Source organism: Spea bombifrons, chromosome 5, assembly GCF_027358695.1.
Source record: "Spea bombifrons isolate aSpeBom1 chromosome 5, aSpeBom1.2.pri, whole genome shotgun sequence".
Taxonomy (NCBI): domain Eukaryota; kingdom Metazoa; phylum Chordata; class Amphibia; order Anura; family Pelobatidae; genus Spea; species Spea bombifrons.
In genome coordinates, this window is record NC_071091.1 from 99,481,181 (window position 1) to 99,500,856 (window position 19,676).

The 19,676-nt window shown below is 34.1% G+C and overlaps 1 protein-coding gene across 1 annotated transcript in view; it reads right to left on the reverse strand.

Moving 5' to 3' along the window:
• Positions 1-19,676, reverse strand: part of CSMD3 (CUB and Sushi multiple domains 3) — a 445,444-nt gene that overhangs the window by 237,900 nt on the left and 187,868 nt on the right. The window contains exon 8 of the mRNA XM_053466566.1: positions 8,487-8,564. Coding sequence (XP_053322541.1) covers positions 8,487-8,564 — 78 coding nt within the window. The remainder of the gene's footprint in view (positions 1-8,486; positions 8,565-19,676) is intronic.

Below are 19,676 nucleotides of genomic sequence, written 5' to 3' on the forward strand. Positions count from 1 at the left end.
TTCAAGGAGACTTTGAAGAAAGTTCACTATTACACAGAGCCCGACAAGCTCTTCCTATAGTAGATGCTCTCTGGAGTTGAATCTTCATAATGTATAGAGAAGTCACAAATCTGAGACGCAACTCATACAAACTCTCACTTTAGTGAATAGATCCCTCTGTCTCTAAAGCATGTGTGCGTTCCCTGTTCCGGCCATTGTTTGTGCTATTCTGCTTTATGTTGACTCGTTATTCTTTTACCTTTTTCATAACTTTTCAAAATGTTTCAAGTGAAATTTAAATCTTTGAGTGCCAGATAAATTTGAGCTGCATTGCAAAGTATTGGAGTTCTTATAGCCCGGTTACTAAATGGAGGACTGCCACGGATGACTACATTTTATGTCCAGGAGGAAAAGTAAAGTATTGTTTTATATAAAAGTCATCAAAAAAGTCATTTTTCGTAGTAAACGTTAAATAGTGCACTAAGTACTCTGTTTAGCTTCAGTGATCTGTCATTCCTATCCATGGCTTTGTTGCTCTAATATTTACCCTCATTTATTTTTGCTTTTTTTTTTTGTTTTGCTTTTTTTTTTTTGTACATAACCGTTTCTCGAATAACTTCTCAGTGGTTTACTTCCTATCAACAGTTTCCCTGTGTCTTTCTTTATTCAATTTCCAGACAACCTCCCTATCCAGCTGGGCATAAAAGCATCATGCTATGTCTTAGAGAAAGGATTCACTGCCTTAACTGAAATACGGGGAGGGGAGAGGGGGGGTATGGAACGAAAGCCTTTTTGATTTTGCAATGCCTCTAAAAAACTGCAAAATAATAGAAAACAAATGCAATTTTCCCATAAGATTTACAGCGAATAACAATATTCACTGCTAAAACTACAAATGAACATGGTTAAATAGCAATGATGGGTTTATGGGTTAGTTTTGAGTTAGCATTTTAAATGCATAATCACACGCACACACATTATATATATATATATATATATATATATATATATATATATATATATATATATATATATATATATATATATATATATATATATATATATAGGAAGAAATAGATATATACACTGAAATGAATAGTCCAAATCATAAAATTGCATTATATAATCAAATAATGTATCCATCATATCTTTCATTTTTTAGATCCAGTTATATATTGTGTATACGTTTCTATTCACCCCATTAACTTTACCAAATTGACTTCTTTTTGTTTTAGTCTAAATAGAAATGATTTAATGTAACACAAAGAAATATACCTATTTATTCGTTTACCTTTATCTTTTTTTTTTCCTTCTAAAATATATGCTGCTTGTGTTTGGTGCCGTTCAACCCGTCAGGAGGGGGGTTTATAGCAATTTGACTACCAGCTGTGAACAAAGGCAGTTGGGAAGTTCTGCATTATCTTTCCTAGTGTTTCTGGAACATTTTAAGATACAATCTCTGCCGAATAACATAATTTAGGTGTCTAGATTTAAATTTCAATAGGAAGATTTTTATTTGTATTCAGTATTCCAAAAAAAGGATGAATGTAGGACAAGTGGTGAACTTAACTCAAAGCTATCGGGGCTGATGAATATACTCTAAAGAAACGGATCCCCCACCGACTTCTTAAGATCTCATATTCTTCTGCCCTTAAGATTTCAGTCGTCGTTTTCTTGTCTTATTGTCTTATGGATTCAGAGACAAATATTACAAGCTGTGTATTGAATAATGAGTGGCTGCACAATGCACGTACTATGTTGCAATGATTAAAGTATATTATTGCAATATATATATATATATATATATATATACACATATATATACACACATTAGAATATTATTATACGTCTTGTAATGGTACGTATATTTTGAACATATTGTCAACATAAAATAATTCAAAGGCCAATTCACTTGCGTTTAAGACTTTATGCATGAAACTGATGTTTTTGTGTCTGTCCTCCCTTAAGATCCCAAAAGTAACTTTCCCCTGAATGGTAACATTTCAGTTCTGCACATGAAAAATTGTGTGATCATAAAGCTTAACGCGGAAAAATATCCCAACTTGTGAATAAGACTTAAGGAAAATGGAAAGGCATGAAAACGAATGGTCTGCTTTATTTAAAAGATATTCAAGCCCAATGGGTAATTCTTATTTGGATACTACGATTGATATCCCTGCTAGTATACAGATGCCCTACAGGTCATAATCAAAAACTAGAGCCAGAGGCTTTGATGTAGCATAAGGAGGTTTTACTTTACTTAGAGAGTGGTAGGTTGGTGGATCAGCCTCCCACGAGTAGAGGCTAAAACAGTGAGGGATTTAAGCATACATGGGATAAGCAGATAGCTATCCTGAATCAAAGACCAAGGAACGGCTAAGGTACTATGTATTTAAGTGTATGTAACGATGTAAAAACATCAGGAAGATCGGATTAGGCCGAATAGTTCTAATCTGCCTTCAAATTCTATGAAATATAATTTATGGTTGTTAATTTGTTGATTCAGTGAGAAATCAGATTACCATTTTGGAGGTTTTTTCCTTTTTTTGAGGCACAATTGGAAATCGCTTAAATGTAGAATTTTTGCCTTCTTCTGGATCAACAGCAACATTTAACTTGGTAGACTTACGTTTTTTCTCTCAACCTAAATGAATATGTTACTACTGTTAATGTAAAAGTTAAATACATAAAAGTTTTTCCAATTATCCACAAGATGGATTGGGTGATCAGGAGAACCATTTCAAATAAATCACACATGCATATTATTTTTAATTGTTTAGTAATATAAATGAACTGAAAAAGAAAAAAAAATATAGAAAATAATGAAGTCAAACTAAAACGTAAAATGTTTAATTGAATTTATAATAAAATGGTACTAAAGCATACGTATGAAATGTTAATGTGTTAATAAATTGGTTTATGAAAATTAAAAAACTTTTAAAAAAAATCCCCTGTGTTAATTAAATTTAGATTTGTTTATTACATATTCTATCTCTCTTATTTTACAGGAACAAGTGAAAAATATATAATAATGCTTCAGATAAACTAATGATAGATGTTACCAAAGCCAAGAACTACTATATCTATTAATGATTTATTATTCATAAATAATTGTGTATCCATATTGTGTTCAACTGTGTTTGATTTGTTTTTCTTCAAACTAACGAATAATTAGTAGAGTTGTGATATAAATAATTATAAAAAGCTTAAATCTGTTCTGCCTAGGGACGGATTTTTATGAATATTTGTACAAAAGTGACAAGTGACTGCTAGATACCAGTCTTGTTTTTAGAAAATCTAACATCCCACCGAGGAATCGATATTTCCCGATGGAGATGCTGTAATTGGCAACAGACACACTGTGCACATGGCACGTCCTTATACTTTAATAATATGCTGAGTTACTGACTGGCGTACGCGCTCACATATATAGAAAAAGAAGTAAAAGCTGCTCTCTAGAATGCTGCTATAATAGGGAATATATACCATTAATTCCCACCGTGTATTTCTGACAAACACAAGACATTCTACAGGATTTAAAGAGACGCTCATTTGAATGTAGGTTGGCTCAGAGGTCCCTTTAAATGTATTTGGTGTCCCCCTTTGTAAATGCATGGGGGATTATGCTGACCCCCCCATATATGTATTTGCCCCTTTGCCCTCATCCAGCTATCTCCCATGCAGGCGATATGTTCGGCCAAACACATATACTGGCAAGTGATATACCAACCAACCAACCATCTCTAGTACTGGCTCAGTGAATGTCATGGAGAGGTCTCAGAAGACCTCTCCAACGCACAGAAAGCACTTCCTAAGATTTCAATGGGGGTGCTTTCCTGAAGCGTATTTGCTTCTCAAAGCATCAATTGTGTAAACTGTAAGTGATGCGGATAGCTGGATCACGAAGGAGGCAGAGAGCTGCAGATAGAGACCTGCAGCTTTAACTTATGGTAAAAAAAATTAACATTTCTTTTTTAATAATGCATATTACTCAAAAAGTACTTTAATATGTATTCTTCTTTGATGAGATTTCCATGGACAATAAACGGCCCCTCTAAATGTATGTTAAAAAAAATTATATTGCATCTTTCGATGGGAAAGGGTTAATGAAAATGTAACGACATACTTGATCTCAAAAGTAGTCTCTTTAAAAAAATTTGTCTTTCAAAGTGCTAATATGCATTTCCCCAAATATTTATATCAAGGCTTTTAGAAGGTATTCTGTTTTCAATTACTCATTTCTTGACCCTTTGTACTCTTTTGAAGCAATTACTATCTGGCTTCTTTTCCACCCGTCGCACTAAATCCAAGCTCATTAATGTAGCTAATAACCTACACATTATTTTAGTCCCATGAGATTTACATACGTCTATATAATGCTAAGTGGTTTGTAATTAATACCTCGTTAGTTAATCACAATTTAAAGAGCCACTTCAATTCAAGTTTATAGCGGTTACAGGATATCCCCAAAAAATAGCAAATATAAGTGTCAACTGATAATATTAAATGCATGATGGCAACTGCTGGGCTTTGTCTTTAAAGCGCAATTGATCTGTAAACTCCATCGCTACCAAATCAAATGGTCTCTGTAACAGTCTTGTTACGGCATTGGATTTATGAAAGCTCCATATTCTGTATTGTTTAATGATATTCTGGGCTTAAATGTGTGTACGGGTCATTCTGTGACGCCGATAGATCAATGGGATAAGACATGCTCAGCAAAACTGGCTAATTAGCGATTATCACAGCAAGCGTTCCATCGAGTTCTGCACCATAAGCCACCCTACAGAGATGCATTGTGTAAACTGCAGAACAAGCCACATTGTGAATTTGTTTTTCTGTAAATTTCCTGGAAGAATCAGAAACGTAACATCTGCCTTACTTCGAAGCAGAATCCTTCAGATTCTATGGGCAGTATGGGAGTGATTATAGAAAACACCTGGGGTATACTTATGAAATAAGTATTGATCTATCGTCTAAGGCCATACTTCTCGGAAGCTAACTAGTAACATAATATTGGTGCATAACCCTATCATTATTTGTAACATAGAATCAAACATTTATCGAACTCTATATGTGTATATATATATATATATATATATATATATATATATATATATACGGTATATATATATATATATATATATATATATATATATAGATTTGTATATAGGCAATGTGAACAGTGTTTTATTTTGAGAATATTTTAGTTAATGTATTTTTTAAATTTCAGTTTCAGCAATAATAATACTATGAAGAATAAATGAGCTGGCTTGGCCTAGTTTAGCAGGAGGGGAAGCTATGGCCGACCTGGAACACCGCTTTTCCCTTTCATCTACGGGTAACTCGGGGCTCCTACAGAAGCACTCCGAAACATGAGTTTTGTGGAGGATGAGTTCTCAGTAAAATTTCTCAGTCTACCTTTTATCTCCTTAGAAGAGACAGTCCCTATTTGGGACCCATATCCTTCCCCTGATATGTTTCTTTTGCTGTTGTTCAAAATGTTTGTTGGGTATGTGCTCTTCAGCCCTAATGGTCACAATAATGTGTACATAAACTGCAAGTAAATTAAACTGTGCAACTATAATTCATTATATGCCATATGCCTAACAGCTTTATATTATATCCAAGCCTCTGACGCTCAGGGTAGGAACCTCTAGATATCTTTCAGCTAAAAGCACTGCCTATACATTTGATTGTATCCTGGAAGTACAATCATCTCTGTAACTATGGTGACGCCATTTTTGAGAATTGCCACAAATGGTGCCAGATTCTGTATAATAATAACTATGACATATTCATTTGCTATAAAGTAAGGGGGCATAGTATTATTAGTATAATGTTTGAGACCAACACATATTGTGATGTTTTGAAGTAACTGCAAAATATGTTTGGAAATGTAATTTATCAATATAGTTTAAGATTATTGCTGCTTCCCAACCGCCTTTTTTTCACTTAATTTTTTTCCAATTATATGTATATATTAATATATATATATATATATATATATATATATATATATAAGTATGTTTATAAATATATATAATTATATTAATTATAGTATATTTCTCTTCTCATTAGAGGAAAGGCAATGCAAAGACACTACCTCCTGCTTCTTGGTAATTAATATACTTCTCCATATTTCTGATGAACCCCATGACACACTTATTTCTAATCTCTGTATCAACGAATAACGATGACACCTGATACTCAAGCAATAACATGTAAATGCATATGAACACGTTACATGCAATAATTAAATTAGGAAAACTGTAAAATATACATAGCTTTCTGGAGGGTATGAATTACAAGTGGCATTAATATTTCATTTGCATATTTTTTTAAAAAAAAATATATTTAAAAATGTATTTAATGTGAAGGCTTTCATGTTTGTTATATAAAACCTTAGACAGAAGTTCCAGAATAATTATACCAAAAGCATTTTAAACCTTTACATAATTGACAATTTAACAACTATGTAGAAATGCAATGACGTGTAACAATTTCAAAATTATAGATTTTATATATTTTATACTTTTGTGCTGAATTTTTTTTTTCTTCCATCAAGGCTTCTATACATTCTTTCAACTTTTGGTGTTGATGAATATGATGTTATTAAAGTACGTTTTCTAAATTCTACTTACTCTAGAAGAAAGTTATTATACAAATATTTTTGTGATTTCATTAATTTTGTCTATTCTACTTTTTCATCTGCTGTTCTTAGAGCAACACCACATGATTATGGCTCTTACATGCTGAAAATAATAAATGAAAGATTTAATTAAATTACCAATAACAATCGGCAAATTGTTTTCATAAGCAACAGGAGGCATATGGTCATACATTCATGTATTGTCAAAAGATTATTGTTTAACTGTTCCTTTGGATAGCATTATGCAAATATGCATCAAAAAATGAGAATGCTCTGTGGATATCAGAAAACGTGGATATTGTTGTGTATAAAAAGGGATTCTGGTTCTAAGTTAGAGAAGTGATCTTATAAACTTTATGATCAATAGAATGGTCTTGTTGATTGGACCCATTTTCAAACTTTGCACCAGAATGACTTTTTATACATGCTCTGCATACTGATAAGGAAGAAGGTATCCTGTTTTTGTATGTATGTATGTAATAGTCCATACATCCATATTTAATAGACTGATATATGCTTAAAGTGATTCTACACATAGTTCCTCCAATGGAAAGCATACAAACCCATAGAACTTCTAACTAGTTGATCTATAAACATTTTAATGTACTCTGGGTGCTATCATGCCCAAGTTATCAACCAAAAGTACAACACCCTTTCCACTGTGACATACATGAGCAGTTTAAGATAAAAAGAAACATTATATAATATATTAATATTGAGGGGATATAGGGATAGGTATTCCCGGTCTTCTTTTCTCAATATTAATATATTATATAATATATATTAATATATTATATAATATATTCATATTGAGAAAAGAAGGCCGGGAATACCTATCCCTATGTCCCCTCAATTCCAGTATTAAATTTAAAAAGTGTGGACACTTTTTATTAATTTGCTTCGTTTCAAGTCCATGCTTAGGTCACATACAATATTTTCAAAAACAATATGTAGAAAACAAAATATGCATCATATTATTAACGGTTGTTATAGGGTTAATACATGAGTTTTGATGAATTTATCCTTGTATTGATAATAGGCGTGTGGTTGTCAAAATCATTGTTTGGCTTCTCAAACCAGACTCTGTTCTGAACAAACATAAAAGTAGCTAATTTATGTAGTATGCATACACTACAGCATATCTTAATTCTTATATGTGGTATTATACCTCTTTAATTTTTATGAGTAAATTCATCAAAAAGTGATATTTAGATAAATAAATATCACTTTAGACTTTTCTATGGATTTTGTTTCTTAAATATTGTTAAAGATGTATGAAATCACCTAAATACAAAAACTATAATAACAGTGTTAATAATAGTTCATAAGACTAAGACTAATTTTGAGTATATATAGGATTGCTTAACTCATCATGGCACCTTATCTTTAATCCCCCAAATTACGGACTATTACGGATACTAATAATGGGTTGGGGTCTTAAAAGAATGTATGATGTCTCATACTGCATGCAACTTTTGTATTACAATAGGTTCCAAAACGCATTCTACAATTAATGAAAAGACAGACAGGATTCACAGGTTGCCTTTCAAATAGTCTATTTTTTTAATTTACTAATTGGCTGTTAATTAAATGCATGTTTTATGAAAATATATGCCAGTTTGAAAACGTAGAGCACATTGTAAATCAATCGATAAAAATCTGATCTTGAGCTTAAACAACTGTTTTTTTTGCAATTACTGTAACATGCAGATTAAAAAGTAAATTCATTTGCAGGCAATGATACAACTTTTCTATATGTATATAACATGATAACAATCAAAGGAAAAGCAGAAATAAAAAAAATAAAAAAGATCAATGTAGCACCAGAAATAGTAACAAAAATAGTTCCACTCACAGATAGAAAACTTGCTGCTGAGGTCTTTCCCTGGGAACAATTTAAATCCTCTAGATTTAAAATCTATGGACTTTTTCACTAGTTAGGAAAACAAACAAAGAACACATATAAGGTGAAACAATAGATTTTCGTGATTATAATTGTTGTTTTTTTTGTCATTAGCATAAGGCTCATATAAGTAAATGTCTAGATTTGACAAAGGATTTGTGCAGAAATACGTCTAAAATAACTTCTGAAACCCATTGTCAAGACAACTGTGGGTGGTATTCCACACAAGTGCTTTAGGTCTGACAGTTCCAGTTGAACTATTTGAGTATACGGGTTCGGTGCTCGCTCAAGCCGTGTAACTGTCATGAGATCTTTTGATCTTTTAAGGTGAGCCATCAATCAGCCGATGGTAGGTGAAGCTACCTCTTTTTCCGCGAAGCTATTCCATTTAGTGTACGCAGTAAAACACATTCCCAGTGTGTATCGTACAAAAAAAATAAATAAATAGAAGCTCATACCCAGAATTTGATATTTGCAATCTGCAAAGTTGAAAATATAAAGCAGTAGCGAAAGAGAAGAAAAAAAATCAGGATGCTAGGATGCGGGTTTAATCAGACTGGGGTAAAACACAATGTATTTATGTTTAAAACCTTCTATAGTATTGGAATCCTTTAAAAACATACAAAATGAATTGTGTAGAATTATACAATTTCAATGCATCCTTACTGTACACACTTTAATTAAATTAAAGGAGAAAAAGGTTACCCTTCTCTAGTGGTATTTATTGGTATAAATTTGGTACATAAGTCTAATTTAACCCCTTAATGACAAAGCCCGTTCAAAATGCACTATTTTAAATGGGTTTTGGGACCGCCCATTGTCCTTAAGGGGTTAAGCTGGAAATGTTAGAAAAAAAAATATTGAATTAAATGAGCAAATAAAAACAATCAGGGTTGTGAGAACAGCAGTTCACGATTAAGAGCCAATACAAAACAGCATTAAACATGTCTAAGTTGCTTTCTAAGAAATATAACCTTTTATTAAATGGTTAATATAAGGTATATATGCAAAAACATGACAATTAGAGCCGTGTAAAAATTTTTATGTACAATTTTGCATGGAATTCGAATTTCTAGTAAATATTCAGAAATTTTTGCTTGAAAATATTTCCACTACATTTATGCTTGTACAATATCTACTTACATATTACGAAGCTTACCTATTTCTTCAAAAGGGTATTATTATTTTTTATTAATTGTAGTTACAAAAATGTATATAGATATATAAATATCAGACTTAAAAGGTAATGGAAAGCTAATGGGAAAAATTATATTATTGAAAATAAAATTAGTGGAATCTGGATATTTTGCCAAAAGCTTTTAACAGACTACTTATTTATTAATTCATGCAGAGAAAATGTTGCACAAATGGTTCAAAATCTTGGCACAAAAGCTAAGCCATTTATATGCACCCAACTATGACAAAAGATAATGTGATCCAGTCGACTGAGAAAAGCATCTACAGTACATCTGCCTTTTTGTCGGTATTTGGGCTGATAACCATTTAAGGAGTAAAACTGTATTAGCAAAAAATCTATGGGGGGAGAAACTGTAAAATAAAAAACTTTTCATGCCAACTCATAAAAATGTACAATGTAAGAACTTATGCTTTGTAGGTAAAGGAAATATCTAAATGAAGACATTTATATTTAAATAAATGAAATTGAAATTCTAGTTCTACAGCACTTCACTCATAATGACCAAGCTATGCCAGGGGAACATTTTGGAACTCTCAAGGGCTGTTCGCGAGTCTCAGGGTTTTTAAACTTATTATCCTACATCTGAACATCACAATTCATGCTTTTCCTACTGTTCTATTTTCTAGTTTTTATCAGATCAATGATTAAGACCGATTGGTTGCCACCATTGATGATTCCCTATAACAGAACCTTAAAGGGTTAATGTTTTAAGAGTGTCCAAGCTCATTGGTAAAGTTTACTGGCATGCTCAGAGATCATTCTGGAACAATATCTTTAAAGAGAAATAAATGGCCCAAATAGGAAGAAAAATAAAATTATAAGAGGCAAAGGACTAGGTTCAATGACTTATGTAGAAAAGCAGATTTTTTTCATAAAATGAGTACCATATAAACAAATAAGACATTCAGTCCCAAGGGCACTAATCCACCGAATGATCGATAACTGCTCAAACGTACAGTATATGTGCCTGTTTAGCAAGACTATCTCATAATCTCAACCACACCCTGTCTATAGAAAGCACATTAGCACAAGTCATTACCACAGGAGAAGCTCATTACAGGCAATGTGATACTGCCAGTTGTACTTTGAGTTACTATTTGGTTTATGTTTGTATACCCCTACATGAAATAATTAAATTTATCTTGCAGCTAAATATATATATATATATATATATATATATATAACTGTATCGATTTATATATATTTATATATATAAATCGATACAGTTAAGTTGTAGAAAATAGCATAATTAAATTTATGTTCAAAATTTTGGTGAAAGTAAAAATATTGGTTTGGATAAGAAGCCATATCTATTACAGAAACTGTGACTATGATATGGTAATACATTAATCTACTTAAATCCTAATATAGTGGCACATGATTTCACATAGAAATGGCATAGCGTCTTCTTTTATGCTACAGCACGTGTTTGCACTTAAAGGGTTAAAGGGTTTGGTGTTATTTCAGATTTCTACAGTTCCAGTGAATTCCAGTGATGTTTTTTTATGGTTTAAAATGTACGGTACATGTAACCATTTATCCATTTAAAGACACGCTAATACTCAGCCACCCCACTGAATCGTTTAGTAAAGGCAACTATCAATTACAATAGAATGTTTTTAAAAAAACGAACACTTTATCGAAACCAACAATATAGAAATTCCATCAACTCTTGACGAGTATAATTGTGATACATTTAGAAATACAGGTTAATGTTTTCAGAGCTTGACACAACATTAACAGCTGCCAATGCACAGGATCAAGCACTCAACATTTACTGTGATATTATGTGATATAAATGTTTCAGTATTTTTTATTACTTTTCGATCAGATTGTGCTTTGTTTTGCAACAAAGGTCCTTACTAACAATATTAATATCAATGTTATATCCTTTTTTTATTATTATTAGTTTTAATTCAGATAAATATGTGGGTTTTTAAATTAATAATAAGGATAGAAATTTGGGAATGCAGATCTCAGCAAAAACAATATTAATTAATAATAATAATAATAATTCAGGTCATAGCAAGACACACAGAAGCTGATATACCTTATTGGTACCTTCCTATTATATATTTTATTGATGGGAACTAGGCACTTTTTCTTGGATGACTTGTCATGATCTTTTATGTTCGGATGACATGCAAACTGTATAATTCACAAAAAAGGTTTCAGAATATGATTGCCAATTATTTAATTTTGTCTTCTTTTTCTTTACTAATAGGCAATCATTGTTCATTGCATTCACCTGCATTTGCACACTTGACTGATTTATTTCTTTATTTACTACAAATTTATTCTAAACATTTTTGACTAAAATTATGAAATCAGGTTTTACTAACATGAACTCGATCCTTCATAGACCTTGAAAATTAAGTTGAAGTTTATGGGGTTTTTTTCCTGTTAAAACAACTCTTGTTGCAAACTAATTAATTGTGACTTAGCAGATGATGATCCACATGACATTCACTGCAATAAAATCAGGCTCCATCAAGCTCATATTCTATCTAATTTCCTCTCAATATCCAAATAGACTGTATGATCAGAAGAGGAGGGCATTTTTCTCCTTCTATAGTAGTATGTCTTAAGTTATGTTTATGTTATTGTTAAGTCTACATATTGTGCACTTTAATTTCAACGTTTCCCTCTCCCCTAATGTAACATGGCTACAGAACATGCAAAGTATTATTATAAAAATAACTCCATTATTGTCTTCAATGGTATCTGCTCGGCAGGTCACCATAGGGCAGGGCTGCACAACTCCGGTCCTCGAGGGCCACAAACAGGACATGGTTTTTACATATCTAAGCTTGAGCACCGGCATCTTGATTACAAATTAATTAAACTACTTGTGTTTCAGGCAACGGATATGTAGAATTCCTGGGCTGTTTGTAGCCCTTGAGGACCAGAGTTGTGCAGCCCTGCCATAGGGTCTTCAGACGTACATAATAGTACATTTCAGAATGGGTGGGTGAGCATGGTGCTTGACCCAGCTCACCAGAAGTGGAGAAGTGCTCACTTTAGCTATGATAAACTCAACTACACCCCCCTCTTTAGAGAGTAGGTCAGTTTGACTTGTGTGCTGGCTTGGCAAGCTGTAGCCCTAGCTTGGCTTGTTCATCTCTTCCCATGTACTGTTCACTCTTAGAAAGCTACAGCTGAGTTGTGCAAAAACTGCTATCTTAATAGATTAAACCAGACAGCCCACATTATTCCATTAATCATAATAGCCATATGCCTATCCCATGCGTGTTAAAATTCACTCCAATTAATATTTAATGTAATTTTTTTTTTGTTATGTCTTAAAAGCTTATTTTGGTGCAAAATGAAAGAGTGGCGAATGAGCATAATTACTCCATTGTTTGCTATGGTGATCCCACCTGCCTTACCATTTGGTTAGAAGAAAACGAAAGACCACCTATCATTATATATATATATATATATATATATATATAGACAGCAATACATTTAATACAACTATATGCCAATTCAGGGAAAAGCTATTTTTGAGATGCACTTGCAATATGTGTATTGTATAAAATTAAGTAAAGAAGCAAAAGTGTTTTCACAACTATTTAATAAGGACTAAAATAGCCTTACAGGTATAGGGTAAGGGGAAGAAAGCAGGCGGAACCAGTCATGGGGTAAATGGAGCCAGATTACGTGCCCCCCCCACCTGTAGATCACCACTAACTCAGATATCACTCTTAGTAATAATAGTTCAGCTCGCGTAAAGCTTGTGAGTGTCCTCCCAGCCCCTTCAGTTTAAACTCCTTTTTCTTTTATTGTATATAATATACAGCCACATTTTGCATTGTATTTTTTTTCAATAGGATGTAAGTATCTGTAAGGCTTTGTAAGCTGTTATACAGCGTTCTCGCAACGACCTAAATTTGATGTCAGGGTAAGATCAGCAAGGTGGTGACCACAATCATAAGTTAATGTGTATTTCAGGAAATAAGTAAAAAAAACTGAAAGTAGTCACAGCAACATATATTTTAAACTAATTCTGATGTTATCATCGCTACTTCTACTTCTACCATGGGCGTCCGTTGGGGTGGACAAAAGGTGGCACTGCCCCCCTCCCCCAGAAATTCAGAAAAACCAGAGGGAAGGTAGAAATAGCAGGCTCTTTAGTGCACGTTAACTAGACATATAGAGCAGAAAAGACAGGTGAGTGCAGCAAAAAAAAAAGCTTTTACTTATTTCTGTACACCCTCTGCTGTCAGAGTGGTTTGGTCTGCTCTCCCCCCAGCTGGTCCCCTTCACTCTGGCAGCTGCTCCTTCACAGGCATAGAGTCCCTGCCTTGGCAGAGACACAGTTTGCATGCTGCAGACAGAAGGTAGACTTGACCCAAAGTCTCAAAGTAATTTGGTCATGTCCACTTCCCTGCCCATTACCGCTTACTTTGGGCCCTCTAAATACTAATGAGCCTAGCCCTTACATGTGGCTTACTGTACCCCTACATATAGCTAGTCCATCTCCTGAATGAAGGCAATCACCATAGGAAGGGAAGCTGCAGTTAGTCTACCATGGGAAGTTCCTTGCTATGCTTACACCACTAGCTTTTAATAAAGACAGGGCATCTTAGAACGTTTTAGCACCTCCAAAGCTACCCCTGATGATCATTCTAGATGTGCGAAATGGTTTTCTAGCAGAGGGGAAAGGTACAAACGCTAATGCTAGGTAAGTGGATATCAGCTTGAGCTCAACATGCACTACTGTCCTGATCAGGAAACGAACATAAAGTATATATCTTAATTCACTAACAGTCCCTCAACAAACAAAAAAAAAAATGAGAGATGAGTGGACCAATGCGATTTTTTTTTACTAAATCCAAACAAATGAAACAAACACAAGATTTGTTTAAGAATAGGAATAATCTTTTTAAATAACTCTTAGAAGACTCACAGAGACTTGAAAACAAACTATACCAAAATATAAATAGAAATTTATATACGGTATATATATATTTTAATGTATATATATTATATACACATATACGAGAGCTTTTAACTGATGATCTTCACAAAATCCAAAAATGAATAGGAAATTGACAGCGATAAGCAGATTTGTAAATTATATGCAGTGAAAGCTCCAATTCAGCAAAGTGCTTAGGTGAAGGAGAGAAGAGACAGAAACGACCAAGCTTGCCAAAGCTCTTACTCAGCAAAAACAAATGAATTAAAATGATTGTCCTTCTACTCATTATAACAATACTGTCTGATAAATCTAACAGTCTGCAAGGTCAATCCGGTGCCTATACACATTCTGAATCACTAACATGCCATGACTGGCATCATTATCTGCGTATAGTATAATTATGTGTTCTACTGTTGAACGTTGGTTAGTAATTTTTGAATTTGTGTATTGTTTTTGGATTATGGTAAGCAATTTGTTTCCTATTTTGTGTATATGTATTTGTTTATTTTTGCATGCAGCTAAAAGCGTGTCAAAAATATGGAAAACATGATCCGAGTAATTCAAAAAAGGTCTACAGCAGTCTGTACTACAAGTCAGAAGTTTAAGTATTTTTACAATCAGAAGTAGTAAAGCCAATTAAATAATATACAACAAAGAGTAGTTTTCCTATTCAACATAGCAGAAATAATTGTTAAAAAATTATCCTTAAATTCAAGGATATTTTCAATTAAAGTTTCTGGTAACAGAAAAACTAAAGGGGAAAATCACCAAACCATTCAAATTGTGAAAAATGTGGGGATGAGGTAGAGTGTATGCTTTAGATTTTGGCTTTATTCATCACCTAAAAAGTTTCTGGAAAACCAGGCACATACTCTGAATGAAACACCAAAAAAACTATGCATATATCATACAAATTCAGTTAAATCAATGTGATTTCAATTTATTGAGGAAATGTCCTAATTTAGATTATTAACTGTCCTAATCCTGACTCAAAAAGAATGTAATTCTTGTTAGTTTTTGTTTTTTTTTTAACTATATATATATATATATATATATATATATATATATATATATTCATATTGGATTTGCGAATGCTTTCTTCTGTTGGGCTGTGAGTGCAGCCACCTTACTGTTATATTCTAAACAGTTATCTCTCTGAAAGATATATCATCAATTTTGGTAAAGATACCGTTATTGTCTAACCACAATGTATTAGATTGCAAGCTTAGTTATGTTCATCAAGCATTAGCAGAAAAGGTATATGTGACAGCCGTTTGTAAATGAACTACCCAACTGTTAAAACAATTCTGGTGAAAGAGTGCTTGCCTGGACAAGCATCGGGAGTTAAATGTAATCATCAATGAGGAATAATGAGGAATAAAGGCAAATCTGCATAAATTAAACTGGTTATTCATTTGGTGAACATCAGAGCTGGAAAATAAAGTATTGTAAGTAATATAGTAATGCTTTTCAGTGCCAGATGCAGTTATAACTAGACTTGTGCATTCGTCTATGGGCGAACATGAAAACGAACACGAAGAGTGCGTTTTCGTTACGAAGACATGAAGAAGAGAAGACAGTGGCGGTAAAACGTAGACACACACACGAAGAATCTTCGTGATCGTCTTTATCTACTAATCTCCCCGGGTCCCTTCCCCATCTAGCCTACCTTATCTTCACGGCATCGCGGGAGTTGACGGAAGCAGAAATCCGCAGGTTCGCCGTCAGGGGTAACAGGGCAGCGCGAGTGAGACTATTGGTCGCCTGCAGGGACCTCCTCTGGCATCAACCAATTGGTTGATGCCAGAGGAAGACCCTGCAGGTGACCAGTAGGCTCACTTGCACGGAACTCCGAACTCCGAACCTACGGATTTCCGCTCCCATTAACTCCTGTGATGCTGCGTTAGAGTGGAAATCTGTAGGTTAAAGGGCCGTGCAAGCGTGCAACAAGTTATGGCACCAGGATTTTAAAAGTCTGTACGAGCGACCAATAGAGTTGTTCGTACAGACTTTTAAAATCATAATCCAGCAACTTGTCCGGCAGAGACCACTGGTCTCCCTGTTCTATCAGTTAAATGTCCGTACGAGCAACTCTATTGGTCGTTCGTACAGACATTTAACCAGTGGTCTCTCCCGGCCAAGTTACGGTACCAGGAGTTTAATAGTCTGTAGGAGCGACTCTATTGGTCGCCAGCAGGGGGCTCGTCGAGCACGAAGACAAACACGAAGAGCCCCCTGGTGCCCAAGTCTAGTTATAACCATAGCTGGGAACTTTCTAAACTTTCTAAATGAACTGACCCTGACTCTTGAAAAATTAACCCTTTAATAGCCCATTGTGAGGATTCTACATACTGACTCGCCCAATGTACTAATCAAATGGCTCCAATACCAGTCCTCCTGGAAACCTTGACTTGTCATTTTTTACAGATACACTTACTTCAGTCATCTTTATTCAAGCAGTTGTATCAGCCATAACATACTTGGAGCAAAAGTATGAATTGATAGTCTTGTATATGATCCTAAGAATCCGCCCCTTCACCCCGAGACCCTGAGATTGGGGCAAAAACCCTGAGACTCAAGGTCAAACCTTGAGAGCTCCCGGGTATTACTATATCTCAAGGGAAAGAATCCCCCACATAAAAAGTATGTTGTGTTTTTCAGACTTCCTTGCCATCTCATCTCTGAAAACCTAATTTAAGGGTTAACTTTAACTATCTTCAAGCACCAAAATAATTTAATATAACACTGCTTAAATACATTTTGTACATGCGATGCTTCCCAAATAAATTTTAGGTTTTAAGAAATGTTTCGAATAGACCAGCAAATCACTCACTGTCGCTTAATAGAATTCCAATCTCTTTCTCTTAACAGCGAGATGATTTTCAGCATTAAGCTATAATGTTGTAGTTAGTACATGGAATGATGTGACAATAAGTAATGGTAAATACGGTTTTACGTTCCGCCCAATTAAACACTGTACAATAACAGAGATTGCTATGTTAATGAGCAGTATGCCAGATAATTGGACAGCATCATAAACTTGCCTCTCCTGCATTTTATTTGTGCAGAATATCTTTTTATAAATGCAGCCAAGTTTTTTCAATACCAAATAGCAAACAGGTTACTGTCTTATCTGTCAAAAAGCAACCTTAACCAAACCAGCTAGTTCCTGGGTATATTCAATTACCTTTCCTTTAAAACACTGCTTGATAACATTCCATTGTTTAGAAAACTGAACACATTAAACAATCATTTTTTATACATCTATAGAGATATACAATCAGAATAAAATCTGCATTTTTAGTATAATATATATATTCATATTAGTAATCTTTTGCATAGCAGACTAATAGGTTTAAAGACCTGAGATAAAAAAAAAAAACATAAACAAACTAGAAGCCCTGATTGGTTCTCGTCTACAAACTGCTGAGAATTTGAAAGAATGTGCATTAATAATATTTAATAATAATATATAATACTAATATGCTAAATATGTGTGATATAGATATTTCCTTGTGCCCTTAGGAACAAAGACCACTGGTGGGGTTTTAAAAGTCTTTTTGGGGAGGGAACTGATGTAACTTGGGAGGGTCACCAGCGGAGAATGATGTCCAAGTTGGCATGCCTCATAAAAATGTTAGTTGGTACAAATGTAGGTGGGGCACATGGTCAAGGGCACCTTGATAATACAGTAGTGTGGTCGTACGCCAAGGTTGTCTACTGGGATGTCTGGTCCTGAACATTCAAAATCATATGCATTGTCTCCTTACAGAGACAGAGCATGCTCAGTATGTGTCGAGTGAAATCATTAATGTCGCTGAAAGGCTTCAATAAAGATTATGCATTGAATGCTCTCTTTTATAAGATCTTCAACTCATGAAGTTTATTCACTAAGGTAGAATTATTTCAGGCGAGTTGTGGTTTTAGATCACTGAATTCATTTTGCTCTATGAAGAGAAGTTTTATTCCTGCTGAGGGCTGTTACTATCCAATGAAGAGTCCAGTTGGTAAGACTATGCACTTTACATTGTCAGGCAAGCTGTTCTTGCAGGAGAAACTAATTAGGGTTGGATCTTCGTCCACAAGTTGAAACCCTGCTCTCTTTTCAACTCCTGTGCAAATCAATAAACCCCAAAGTCTCATCTTTATTAACCATCAACTTTAAAATTAAAAATGATTTATTTCCCATAAATATACAATGTGCTTTCTTACTTTGGCACAGTAATAGGCCCCTGAGAAATGGATGGGCCCTCGACAGCTGACCTTCCTTCTGTGCTGGAAAAATGACCCTGTTTACTGGTTATAAATTTTAAAGGTGACCTACAACGTATACTGTTACGTAAAAACAGACTGTATTAGGTTCCAAGCCTACTGACACAGCTTGGGGACTTGAGCTCTGGAATGTTGGATGGTGGCTTCTATGTAAGGCCACTAAGATGGTCTCCTCAAGTATCCTTCAATTTAAAAATTGTTCCCTATACTTTCCTCATTATTATGCAGTCTGGAGGTGGGTTTTTGCCTAAGGTCCCATGCTTAGGAAGGCCACAATACCACTGCTTACCCTCCTCTAGTATGCTTGTAGTTTTTCGGGTTGTGTGAAGCAGAACACTGTTGTATTCAGCGCTCTATTCTCTTCAGACCTATATAGAGACCACAAGTCTGAAAGAGAGCAGAGCAATAAAGTCTTCTTGCCCCAGGTCCTGCAAGCCCTGAGGGCAGCCCTGAGCTACTGAAACCAGAACCTCAACTTATAAACCGAATATGATTACTGCAAAAGTGCATATGATTCATTTCTGATAAAAATCAGCTGGTAAAATATGCATTACGGAAAATGGAGGTCATTTGAAAAACATCACAGAACGAAGCTATGGTCACGATTTGCTATCTGCACATGCTGTTTAATGGCTAACGGTACTGTATGCTTACATTTAAAATGTAAGATCAAATTATTCTGTACCTTTAATTAATTATCAAGGTACTTGTAGCACTTAAATAACTATATTACACGTGTTATATACCA